Genomic DNA, 12695 nt, shown 5'->3' with positions numbered 1-12695 from the left:
GGTCATTTATTTACTGGTTTGGTCGTTTATTTATTGGTGTTGCAACTGTGGTTTAGTTGTATTTTTTTACTGGTTTGGTTGTTTATTTATTGGTGTTTTAATTCTGGTTTGGCCGTATATATACTGGTTTGGTCATATGTTTACTGGTTTGGTCGTTCATTTATTGGTGTTGCAACTCTGGTTTGGTTGTATATATACAGGTTTGGTTGTTTATTTATCTGTGTTTCAAATCTGGTTTGGCCGTATATATACTGGTGTGGTCATATATTTTCTGGTTTGGTCGTTTATTTATTGATGTTGCAACTCTGGTTTGGTTGTATATATACTGGTTTGGTCATATAGTTACTGGTTTGGTTGTATTTATATTGGTTTGGTTATATGTTTATTGGTGTTTCAACTCTGGTTTGGTTGTATATTTACTGGTTTGGTCCTATCTTTATTGGTTTGGTTGCATATTTACTGGTTTGGTTGTATTTTTATTGGTTTGGTCGTATACTGTTTCTTCCTATATATACTGGTTTGCTCATATATTTTTTGGTTTGTTCGTATATTTTCTGGTGTTTCAAGTGTGGTTTGGTCGTATATTTACTGGCTTGTTCGTATATTTACTGGTTTGGTCATATATTTATTGGTTTGGTCGTATATTTACTGGTTTGGTCATTTATTTATTGGTGTTTCAACTCTGGTTTGTTCATATATTTACTGGTTTGGTTGTATATTTACTGGTTTGGTCGTATGTTTTCTGGTTTGGGCATTTATTTATTGGTGTTTCAACCCTTGTTTGTTCGTATATTTACTGGTTTGTTCATATATTTACTGGTTTTGTCATTTATTGGTTTGGACGTATATTTATTGGTTTAGTCGTATATTTATTGGTTTGGTCATATATTTACTAGTGTTTCAAGTCTGGTTTGGTCATATATTTACTGGTTTGGTTTGGCCATTTATTTATTGGTTTGGACGTAGATTTATTGGTTTAGTCATATATTTACACGTTTGGTCGTATATTTATTGGTTTGGACGTATATTTATTGGTTTAGTCGTATATTTAGTGGTTTGGCCGTATATTTACTGGTGTTTCAAGTCTGGTTTGGTTGTTTATTTACTGGTTTGTTAGTGTATTTACTGGTGTGTTCGTGTATTTACTGGTTTGTTCGTATATTTACTGGTTTGGTCGTATATTTATTGGTTTGGACGTATATTTATTGGCTAGGTCATATATTTACTGGTTTGGTCGTTTATTTATTGGTGTTTCAACTATGGTTTGGTCATATATTTACTGGTTTGTTCGTATATTTACTGGTTTGGTCATTTATTTATTGGTGTTTCAACTATGGTTTGGTCATATATTTACTGGTTTGTTTGTATATTTACTGGTTTGTTTGTGTATTTATTGGTTTGGACGTATATTTATTGGCTTAGTCATATATTAACTGGTTTGGTCGTTTATTTATTGTTGTTTCAACTATGGTTTGGTCATATATTTACTGGTTTGTTCGTATATTTACTGGTTTGTTTGTGTATTTATTGGTTTGGTCGTATACTTATTGGTTTGGACGTATATTTATTGGCTTAGTCATATATGTACTGGTTTGGTCGTTTATTTACTGGTGTTTCAACTATGGTTTGGTCATATATTTACTGGTTTGTTCGTATATTTACTGGTTTGTTTGTGTATTTATTGGTTTGGTCATATATTTACTGGTTTGGCCATATATTTATTGGTTTAGCCGTATATTTACTGGTTTGGGTGTATATTTTTTGATTTGGTCATTTATTTATTGGTTTGGTAGTATATTCCCTGTTTTGGGCATTTATTTATTGGTGTTTCAACTCTGGTTTGTTCGTATATTTACTGGTTTGTTTGTATATTTACCGGTTTGTTCATATATTTACTGGTTTGGCCGTATATTTATTGGTTTAGCCGTATATTTACTGGTTTGGTTGTAAATTTACTGGTTTGGTCATATAGTTATTGGTTTGGTCGTATATTTACTGGTTTGGGTGTATATTTATTGGTTTCTTCATTTATTTATTGGTGTTCTAACTCTGGTTTGGTCGTATATTTACTGGTTTGTTCATATATTTACTGGATTGGTCGTATTTATACTGGTTTTTTATTAGTTTTTCTGACAGGTAATGATTGTTTTCCTCCTCTGTTTCTCCAACATGTTCTGGTGTTATATATTTGTACAGAGGAAGAGAGAGATGGACGTGTTGGATCAAAAATAGCTTAGACTATCTTTAGCTCCATCACTTCTGCTAATGGACACACACACACTCGAAAACACTCACGCACTCACACGCACTCACACGCACTCACACACACACACACACACACACACACACACACACACACAAACTCAGAAGTCTTGTTGTGTGTTCAGACTCCTGATTGGTCAACAGTCTCTTTCAGTGGACCAATGAGAACAGCAGTCCAATCACATCCCAACTAGAACCGCCTCAGACCAGTTCAGACTGAATTCTGACTGGTTTCAGACCAGATTCTGACTGGTTTCAGACCAGATTCTGACTGGTTCCAGACCGGATTCTGACAGTTTATGATTGGACATTTTGTGTGTTTTTATTGACCCTCAGTGCCGCCCCTGAAACACAGACCGGCCAATCATAGCGTAGCAGCTCTGAGCAGGGTGTGACCAGCAGGTTGTTATCAGGATGTTTGCAGGCTGTTTTCAGGTATTATGAAATGTTTCTAATGTTTCCAGGTGTTTCAAGGATTTTGAGGGTGTTTTCCAAACACTTTCCAGGCATCACCAGGTGATTTCCAAACAAATAGGTGTCCTAAAATGCTCGGTATTGAATCTAACCACATACTTTTTATTTTATAAACCTAAACAGAAGTTTTGGAGCATAACAGCACCAACACCAACAACAGTTAAAGTGAAGACAGCGGATCAGCCTGACCGGCCCAAACAGTGTTCACTGTGTTTAGTCTGTGTTTACTGGTGTTCACTCTGATCGGCTGCTTTACAGTCCGGTCATTCTGTGTAACGTCCAGCAGGGACGACTCCACCACAGGAATTAGTGTGATTGTATAGGAGAAAATGTCTCAGTTTTTCAGTTCAGCTTATAAAAACTTGTTGATCCTGTTCAGGTCACTTTTTTCCAGGTGTTTTCTGGGTGTTTCCAGGTGTTTCAAGGTATTTCCAGGTGTATTCAGGTGTTTTCAGGGATCTCCAGGTGTTTCCAGGGTCTGTTTTTTATGAATAGCTCCTCCTCTCTCCAGTTATGTCAGTTGCCAGGCAACAGGGGCTCTCAGGGCCTTCCTGTTACTATGGCAACCACATCCTCTCTCTCTCCTCCCATCCTTCCATCATCATCAGTGTGATGATGTCATTGATTAATAACCAATCAGAGGACTCTTCACATGACCACCACAGAGTGGTAATATCTTATCTGATATTGTTCTTTTAACTTTATCCTCCATTTAAAGTTCTCTGATGAGGTTCTAGAGATTTTAAAGATATTTGATGAGGTTCTGGAGGTTTTAAAGATCTTTGATGAGGCTCTAGAGGTTTTAAAGTTCTCTGATGAGGTTCTAGAGGTTTTAAAGATCCTGGATGACGATCTAGAAGTCCTAAAGACATTTGATGAGGTTCTTAAGGTTTTAAAGGTCTTTGATAAAGTTCCCGAGGTTGTAAAGGTCTGTGATGAGGTTCTAGAGGTTCTAAAGACCTTTGATGAGCTTCTAAAGACCCTTGATGATGATCCAGAGGTTCCAAAGACATTTGATGGGGTTCTAAAGGTTTTAAAGGTCTTTAATGAGGTTCTAGAGGTTCTTAGGACCTTTGATGAGGCTTTCGAGTTTTTAATGGTCTTTGATGAGCTTCTGGAGGTTCTAAAGACCATTGATGAGGGTTTAGAGGTTTTAATGGCCTTTGATTAGGTTCTAGAGGTTCTAAAAACCTTTGGTGATGTTCTGGGGTTTTTAAAGGTCTTTGATAAAGTCCCCCAGATTGTAAAGGTCTGTGATGAGGTTCTATAGGTTCCAAAGACCTTTGATGAGCTTCTAAAGACCCTTGATGACGATCTAAAGGTTCTAAAGACATTTGATGAGGTTCTAAAGGTTTTAAAGGTCTTTGATGAGGTTCTAGAGGTTCTAAATACATTTGATGAGGCTTTAGAGTTTTTAAGGGTCTTTAATGAGGTTCTAGAAGTTCTAAAGACCTTTGATGAGGTTTTATAGGTTTTAAAGTTCTAAATGCTAATGTTTACAAAGAACTTCTATGGTGCTAACACCAACACTAATGCTAACGCTAACACTAACCCCCTGCTTTGATCTGTGTGTCTCTGTAGAAGTATCGTTACCAAGACGATGAGACTCCGCCTGTCGACCCCAGCCCCGGTCACATGACCCACGGACGCAGCACCGAGCTGAGCCACGCACACCTGGACGGATACACACACCCTACTGCTGCACTCACCGTACGCACACACACACACACACAAACACACACACACACACACACACACACACACACACACACTAGTGAGGTCATCACTATGGTCGCTCTGCACTACACTTCACACTTAGATGTAGTTATTTATTCCATCAACAGGAGGTAGCAACCCTGTGTGTGTGTGTGTGTGTGTGTGTGTGTGTGTGTGTTACATGCCCCACAGACACACAGGGAGATAATTAAACATAAGGACAGAGCAGCAGAAATGCCTGATGTAGGTCAATACAAAACCCCCATCAGAAACATGATGTTTTAAATGTTTATCACTGAAGCGTTCCTGCTGTCTCCACCAGAGGACGCTGTTCACTCAGACTGAGCTCAACACTGACTTTCCATGATGTGTGAGCCTTGAGGAGTCCTTGGGAAGGCTCCTAAGGTTTCATGGTTCCTTGACCAGGTGTGAAAGGAGTTTTTGAGAAAACCTTTGGGAGGGAGGCACAGAGGGGCTTGGCAACAAACAAAAAGTTATTGAGAATGTTCATTGAAAAAGTCTGATCCTTGAGCAGATTTGAGAGGTCCTTGAACAGATTTTTGGTGTCTTTGAGGTCTTTGAGCAGGTAAAATATGTCACTAAGCAGGTATGTCCTTGAGCCGGTTTGAAAGGTCCTTGAACAGGTTTGACACATCTTGGATCAGGACTGAGAGGTCCTGCAGATCCTTGAGAAGGCTCCAGGTCTCAGATATGTGTCTGATATTCACACACACACACACACACACACAGAGTGGGCTGCTCGTGCCCACTCTGTGATGCGTCCCTCGGCCTTTTATTTTTTGCTCGACCGTCACCATGGCAACGATGAGAATGAAGGGGACGAGGGGGGGAGGGGGTGTGTTACCATGGCAACAACATTAGCCTGAGTGTGTGTGTGTGTGTGTGTGTGTGTGTGTGTGTGTGTGTGTCGGCCGGCGGCGAATGACATCACAGAGGGGAGGGGATTCCTTCAGAGAGGTAGAGAGACAGAGAGAGAGAGAGGGAGGGAGAGAGGGAGAGAGAGGGAAGTAGAGAGAGAGGGAGGTGGTGGTAGAGAGACATAGAGACACAGGGAGAGAGAGAGGGAGGTGTGCAGCGGAGCGTCAGGAGGGCGAGCAGAGAGCAAGAGAGAGAGAGAGAGCGAGCGGAGGAGGAGGAACGAGGGATGACAGCGAGGGCGAACGAGCGATAAAAAGCCTCTTTTTTTGTGGACCCGTCCGTTTGTCTTCTCCTGTGGAGGACTGCTGTCCGTCTCCTGGCGGTGCGAGCTGTCAGTCATGTCTTCGTTAAGGCATCCAGGAGACGACAGCTAACGAGCCTAACGAGCTGCTGCTGAGAGCCCCCCCTCCCCCCCACCCCTCAGTCTCTTCTTCTTCTGTGGTTTAATTATTCATCCGTCACTCCATCCGTCTTTATGTAACAGCCGTCCTCCTGAAGAGAGAGACAGACAGGCAGAGAGACAGACAGGAAGGGATGTTTGTGTCGGTGTGGTACGCCAAGAAGATGGGAAGACGATTCATCAACAACGTGAGGCGAGCAAAGAGACACAGGCAGAGGATGATGGTAGGAACGCTTCATTAATCTTTACACTGCTCATTAGCATGTGATTGGCTGCAGGCTCAGGGGGCGGGGCCTGCCGGGCTGCCAATCATTGCAACCAGAATCGGGTTTGGGGAGACGGGACGGATGTGGAATGTGAGTGGACGCTTGGTGTGTTTTTGTCACCTGGGGTTCAGCATCCAGAGGTCAGAGGTCATGTGGACCGGGCTAGCTTTCGGTAGCGACAGGACGGCTCGCTATGGGGACTGCCCGTAACCATGGAAACCCCAAAGACAGGAAAATGTCCCGCTGGACTCAAAGACCAGTAGTGATTTATTGCTGAAATATGTCTCATTTTCAAATCCAGTAGTCAGAAATGTCCCTTTGGACCCGAAAGCACATTATTAAAGGCCAAGAGTTGAGAAGATGTCTCGTTAGACTCAAAGTCCAAGAGTTTGTTAATGTCTCATTGGATCCAAAGTCCAAGAGTTTGGAAAATGTCTCGTTAGATCCAAAGTCCAAGTGTTTGTAAATATCTCGTTACATCCAAAGTCCAAGAGTTCGTAAATATCTAATTTGATCCAAAGTCTAAGAGTTTGGAAAATGTCTCATTGGATCCAAAGTCCAAGAGTTTGGAAAGTGTCTCGTTGGATCCAAAGTCCAATGGTTCACAAAATGTCTCGTTAGAGCCAAAGTCCAATAGTTTGGAAATGTCTTTGGATCCAAAGTCCAATAGTTTTGAAAAATTTCTCGTTAGATCCAAAGTCCAATAGTTCAGAAATGTCTTTGGATCCAAAGTCCAATATTCCAGAAAATGCATCATTGGATCCAGAGCTGAAAAAACCTCCAGACTCCACAAACATTTGGCTAAGTTTAACAGATCTCAGTTCCAAAGATGATCATAAATCATAATGAAACTCATCTGATGTTTAACTGCAGTACGTCAGCACTTCAGTGTAAAACGTGAGAAAGTCATTAAAAGAACTGAGTAAACTGTTTTTCTGTATCACTGTATTTCAGCTGAATATCTGAGTATTCTGACAGCTTCTTTAGAAATTATTATGATTTCTGGTTTGACATGGAATGGTTAGTTTCGGCACAAAAACACAACCGTCAGAGAAAGATGGTGTTCAGGGTTCAAATGACTAAATCTATGTTTAAATACACAAACATAATACAACAAAAACCTCCAGACAGAGTGTGGATTTTCAGAGCAAAGGGTTTTTATTTCTGGGATAACAGGCCCGACAAACGGACTAACACACAAACAGACTAACGGACTAATAGACTAACGGACTAACAGACCTATGGACCTTTAGTCCAGTGGGACAATCTTCAGACACTGTTGGTTTCTGAAATCGGGCTGTTGGACCTTTTAGCTCGCTGAAAGTCAGATTGTTGCCGTTTAGTTAGCTACAGGATGGTTAGCTTCCAGCAGCTAAACTGTAATCTTTGACTTCATTTAGACCAGGGGTTCTCAATGTTTTGATAGTTGAGGGCCAATTTAGGAACCCAACACTGGACTTAGGGCCGCTGAAGGAAAAAAAACCAGAAAAAAAATCCCATTTGTAATCATTTTAATGACCAGGTTGCATCTCTACAGTTTACATGTATTGGTCTCAATCTAGTAAAGTGCAATAAACACATTTTAATTGATAAAAATCACCCGATTTGACCAGATTTGTGAAAACTGACTGCTGTGCAGTGTAGCCTCTTTAAGTTGTTCAAGCTTACTTGTGCGCTGCTTGCTGGTGGATTTGTTGTAGGTTTTATGACTGGTATCATAATGGTGTTTTATGTTGAAGTCCTTGAGCATTTCATAAACCTGCTTGCAGATCAGGCACATGACTTTGTCCAACCCGTGAGGTATGACAAAGTAAACGTTTGTCCACTTATCTTGAAACAGCCTTTTCTTGTTTGAAAGTTTTTTTCTGGAGGGGCCCGACTCCGACTCCGACTCCGACTCCGGCTCCCGCTCCGACTCCATCTTCACAGCTGCCCTCGGTCTCTTCTCTGAGGCAGAGTGAATCCCAGTGGTGAAATAAAAACAACACACACACACAGAGAGAGAGAGAGAGAGAGAGAGAGAGAGAGAGAGAGAGAGAGAGAGAATGTTTTCTTAGATCCAAAGTCCAAGAGTTCGTAAATGTCTCATTAGATCCAAAGTCCAATAGCCTGGAAAATGTCTTGTTTGATCCAAAGTCCAATAGTTTGGAAAATGTCTCGTTAGACACAAAGTCCAATAGTTTGGAAAATGTCACAGTGGATCCAAAGTCCAAGAGTTCGTAAATGTCTCGTTAGATCCAAAGTCCAATAGTTCGGAAAATGTCTTGTTAGATCCAAAGTCCAATAGTTTGGAAAATGTCTCAGTGGATCCAAAGTCCAATAGTTTTGAAATTGTCTCGTTAGATCCAAAGTCCAATAGTTTGGAAAATGTCTCATTAGATCCAAAGTCCAATAGTTTGGAAAATGTCTCGTAGAACCAAGGTCCAATAATTTTGAAAATGTCTCGTTAGATCCAAAGTCCAATACTTTGAAAAATGTCTCAGTGGATCCAAAGTCCAAGAGTTCATAAATGTCTTGTTAGATCCAAAGTCCAATAGTTTGGAAAATGTCTCAACCAAAAGGAACGTTTGAAAGAACGTCTTTTTAGGGAAATGTTAGTCAAGTGACATCTCTCCACATGTGCCAATCTGGCCCACCTTCCCCACCTCCTCACACGATCTTTAGAGTCTCACTGCCCTCTGGTGGACAGCAGGAAGGACAGAAACAGGAAGGTTTTCTGACGGAGGAAATTAGAAAAAACATGGATCGTTTTAGTGACCTTTTTAACAGCTCAACCTCTGGTCGAGAGACATAGGGAGAGAGAGAGAGAGAGAGGGAGAAAGAGAGAGAGAGGGAGAGAGACAGAGCTGTCATGGGAGAGAGAGCTTTAATTAATTCACAGTGAACTGTAACAGTCACTCTCTCTCTCTCTCCTGCTGTCAGTCTGCCTCTCTCGCCCTCTCTTTGTTATGTAACTCTATTGAAGCTTCAGATTCTCCAGAGACACAAAGAGGAGATGCTGAGGACAGCTGCTGCCTGCAGGGACAGAGACAGACAGGCAGAGAGAGAGAGAGAGAGACAGACATGAGACAGTCAGTCAGACATGTAGAAAAACAGACAGGTAGTCAGGTGTTTTGTCTGTGTGTAGAATGTGGTAAAAAAGACTCTGGTTTAGTTTGGGTGTGTGAAGGGTTAATGCAGCGTCAGTAAGAAGCTAACGTTCTGCTGTAGAGAACGACACCGCGGTCACATGACCTCATGTCACCACCATTAGCTTCAGACGCCTGATGATCAGTTTATCAACCTGAGGAGGACTGGAGGCTGTGAGGACAGAGAGAGTCCCGTGGTGCCCGTTGGAAGACGTCTAAAGTCCTGACAGACGCCATGTCTCATTCAGCCTCCCCCAGTGGACGAACACCTCTTCAGCCTCCAACCACCAACACTGACCCCAGGGCGCTAACGTGCTAACTCACTCCCTGTAGCGCCCTGATGGGCTTCAGATGGATGGATGGATGGATGGATGGATAGATGGATAATTAACCTCTGATAAATCTGAAAAAATAACAAAATTACATTAAAACCTTTGCTCAGACCAGCAGCAGGAACCAGGACTTCGGTATCAGGAGCTGCTACTGATAGCCAGCATATTCAGATAGTACTCACTCTGTGGCAAAACATTTAAGACTCCTATATTTAAAGAATCCACAGCAGCTGAGGTGTTCACTATATTTATAACATCTCTCTGAAGCCGTGATCTCTTCAGAAGCACCAGACTCCATTGATAAAAACACTGATTAACCATCTGAGCACACAGGAGCTGCTGCTGTCTCTCTGCCCCCAGCTGTCAGTTTGTTGGTTGGAATTTTTGTTTGTTCTGGACAGTTTTAAATCACTAAATTCTCCCAGCAGCTAAGACCCAGGACCTGCTGGCTGCAACCGGTGCCAGCAGGTCCTGGTCCCTCAGAGCCAAAACCACCAATTCTGTTTATTGTCTGGAGGGTTTGAAGCTGTCTCACTGAACAGGAAGTGATGTAATGAGAGAGAGATGGATGGTTGCTATAGCGACAGTAACAGTTGCCGTGGGAACTGGCCCCCTGAGGTCCCAGCAGCTGTTACCATGGAGTTGCTGTGGAGACGAGCAGTCACCAGATTAAAACATGTTTCTGTTTCAGATGAACGGATCAGAGGGAGAGCTGGAGTACGAGGAGATCACTCTGGAGAGGGTAGGACTCACAACTACACAATACAAATACACAACAACACAAGAACACTCTGGAGAGGGTAGGGCTCACAACTACACAATGCAGATACACAACAACACAACACTCTGGAGAGGGTAGGACACACAACTACACAATACAAATACACAACAACACTCTGGAGAGGGTAGGACTCACAACTACACAATGCAGATACACAACAACACAACACTCTGGAGAGGGTAGGACACACAACTACACAATACAAATACACAACAACACAACAACACTCTGGAGAGAGTAGGACACACAACTACACAATACAAATACACAAAAAACACTCTGGAGAGGTTAGGGCACACAGCAAATATACAACAACATAACAACACTGTGGAGAAGGTAGTACACACAACTACACGATACAAATACACAACAACACTGAGGAGAGGGTAGGACACACAACTACACGATACAAATACACAACAACTCAACATCACTCAGAAGAGGGTAGGACTCACAACAAAACAACACAATAACACACAAAAACACACAACACCACTCTGGAGAGGGTGAGGACACACAACTACAGACACACAACACAATAACACACACAACACTCTGGAGAGGGTAGGACTCACAACTATACAACATATACACAACAACACAACACAACACAACAAACACATAACATTCCTCTGAAGAGGGTAGGACTCACAACTACACAATACACAACAAATACACAACAACACAACAAATACACAAAACTAAATGAAACATGACTGCACACAAACATAAATGGGAAATGGAGTTCACAATAATACAGATGGACGGCTCAGAAGGAGAGCAGACACACACAGACACAGACACACACACGTTGTGATGAGTCACTGGCCTGTCGTCATGGTAACCACCTGCATTGAACTGTTGGTGAGCCAGTTACAGCAGCAGAACATCTGGACGCAGTGAGTCAGTGTGACAACGTTAAGGAACAGCCTCCCTCTGCTGTGACACCATGGAACAGCAGAGATAAACTCTCCCGGCTGACAGAAATAAACTCAGCAGGTTATTTTTAATTCTCGCTGGTTATTTTGGGAACATTTCAGACATCAAACTGATGAACTTTGACCTGCAGCTGTTCATCATCAGAGACAAAAATAGATTCAACATCCAAATATTCTGAAAGAATAAACAAAACGGAACTAAAACTCTCCAAGACTAAATGATAACAGTTAAAAAAGAAAGAAAAAGAAGGATGATGTAGAAAAGAAACATTTTACTGTCCTGCATCCATATTAGTATTAAATTAACAGCAGGGCATATTTCCTGTAAATAATGTAAATAGCATTTTTGAACATTTTCTTTAAACTATTTTAAATTAACAACATAAATGTTATTTATTTATTTACTTTAAACTTGCGTTCAAACTAAAACCTTTATAACAAATGCGACACAAAGCAGCTGCAGAAGAATCCGACTGACATGACTGAGTCCACATTGATAAAGCTGTCTGAGGACATCCCCAGGTTGGGTCAGCAGGTCTCCTCCCCAGCTGAACACAGCTTGGACCAAAGTCCTGCTTTTCCCTTCCTGAGTTGCCTGACAGTTTTCCAGAACCCCTTTGAGGCAGACCGAAAGTCCTCCTCCATGGCCTCTGAATTCCTCCCATACCTGAGTTTTTGCTTAAGTGACCGCTGCAGCTGTGGCCCTTCTGGCCGAACGGTACCTGTCTGCTGCTTCCAGAGACCCCTCAGCCAGCCAAGACCGAAAGGCCTCCTTCTTCAGCTTGATGGGTTCTTGGGTTGCCGCCACGACAGGCACTGACGACCTTCAGACCACAGATCTTACTAGCCACGTCAGCAATTGAGGCTTTGAACATGGCCCATTCGGACTCCATGTCCCCAACCTCACATGGTGCTGGAGAAGTTCTTCCAGAGGTGTGAGTTAAAGATCCTGCAGACAGGGGCCTACACTAGACATTCCCAGTTCACCCTCACTACACATTTGGGTTTGCCAGGTCTGTCCAGCATCCTCCGCCACCACCTGATCCAACTCCCCTACAGATCTGACGATACGATAATAAAATTGATCATCGATCTTTGGCCTAGAGTGCTCTGGTACCAGGTACACTTATGAACAACTCTATGTTCAAACATGGTGTTCGTTATGGTCAAACGGTGACTAGCACAGAAGTCCAATAACAAAACCCGCTCTGGCTAAGATCGGGTAGGTCATTCCTCTAAATCACACTCTCCAGGTACCATCATCGTTGCCCACGTGAGCGTTGAAGTCTCCCAGAAGATCTATAGAGACTCCACAAAGGCCGGGCACTCCGAACTGCTGTTCGGTGCGTAAGCACAGACAACAGTCAGAGACCCTCTCCTCACGACTTGCAGCCGCAAGGAGGCGACCCTCTCATTCCTCGGTGAGAACTCCAGTTTGGTTCCAGAGCCCAGGCGATGT

The 12695-nt window shown here is 42.4% G+C and overlaps 1 protein-coding gene across 2 annotated transcripts in view; it reads left to right on the top strand.

The window, feature by feature from the left end:
* LOC131989432 (disks large homolog 4-like) overlaps window positions 1-12695 on the top strand; it is a 28164-nt gene that overhangs the window by 4290 nt on the left and 11179 nt on the right. The window contains exons 2-3 of one of the 2 annotated variants that reach the window (XM_059354645.1): window positions 4318-4446; window positions 10209-10259. In XM_059354645.1, coding sequence (XP_059210628.1) covers window positions 4318-4446; window positions 10209-10259 — 180 coding nt within the window. Of the gene's footprint in view, window positions 1-4317; window positions 4447-5614; window positions 6016-10208; window positions 10260-12695 lie in introns of those variants that run through there. The other variant, XM_059354646.1, reaches the window with a different exon arrangement.

This window comes from Centropristis striata, chromosome 17 (assembly GCF_030273125.1).
Source record: "Centropristis striata isolate RG_2023a ecotype Rhode Island chromosome 17, C.striata_1.0, whole genome shotgun sequence".
Taxonomy (NCBI): domain Eukaryota; kingdom Metazoa; phylum Chordata; class Actinopteri; order Perciformes; family Serranidae; genus Centropristis; species Centropristis striata.
This window is presented reverse-complemented; position numbering and strand designations above follow the sequence as displayed.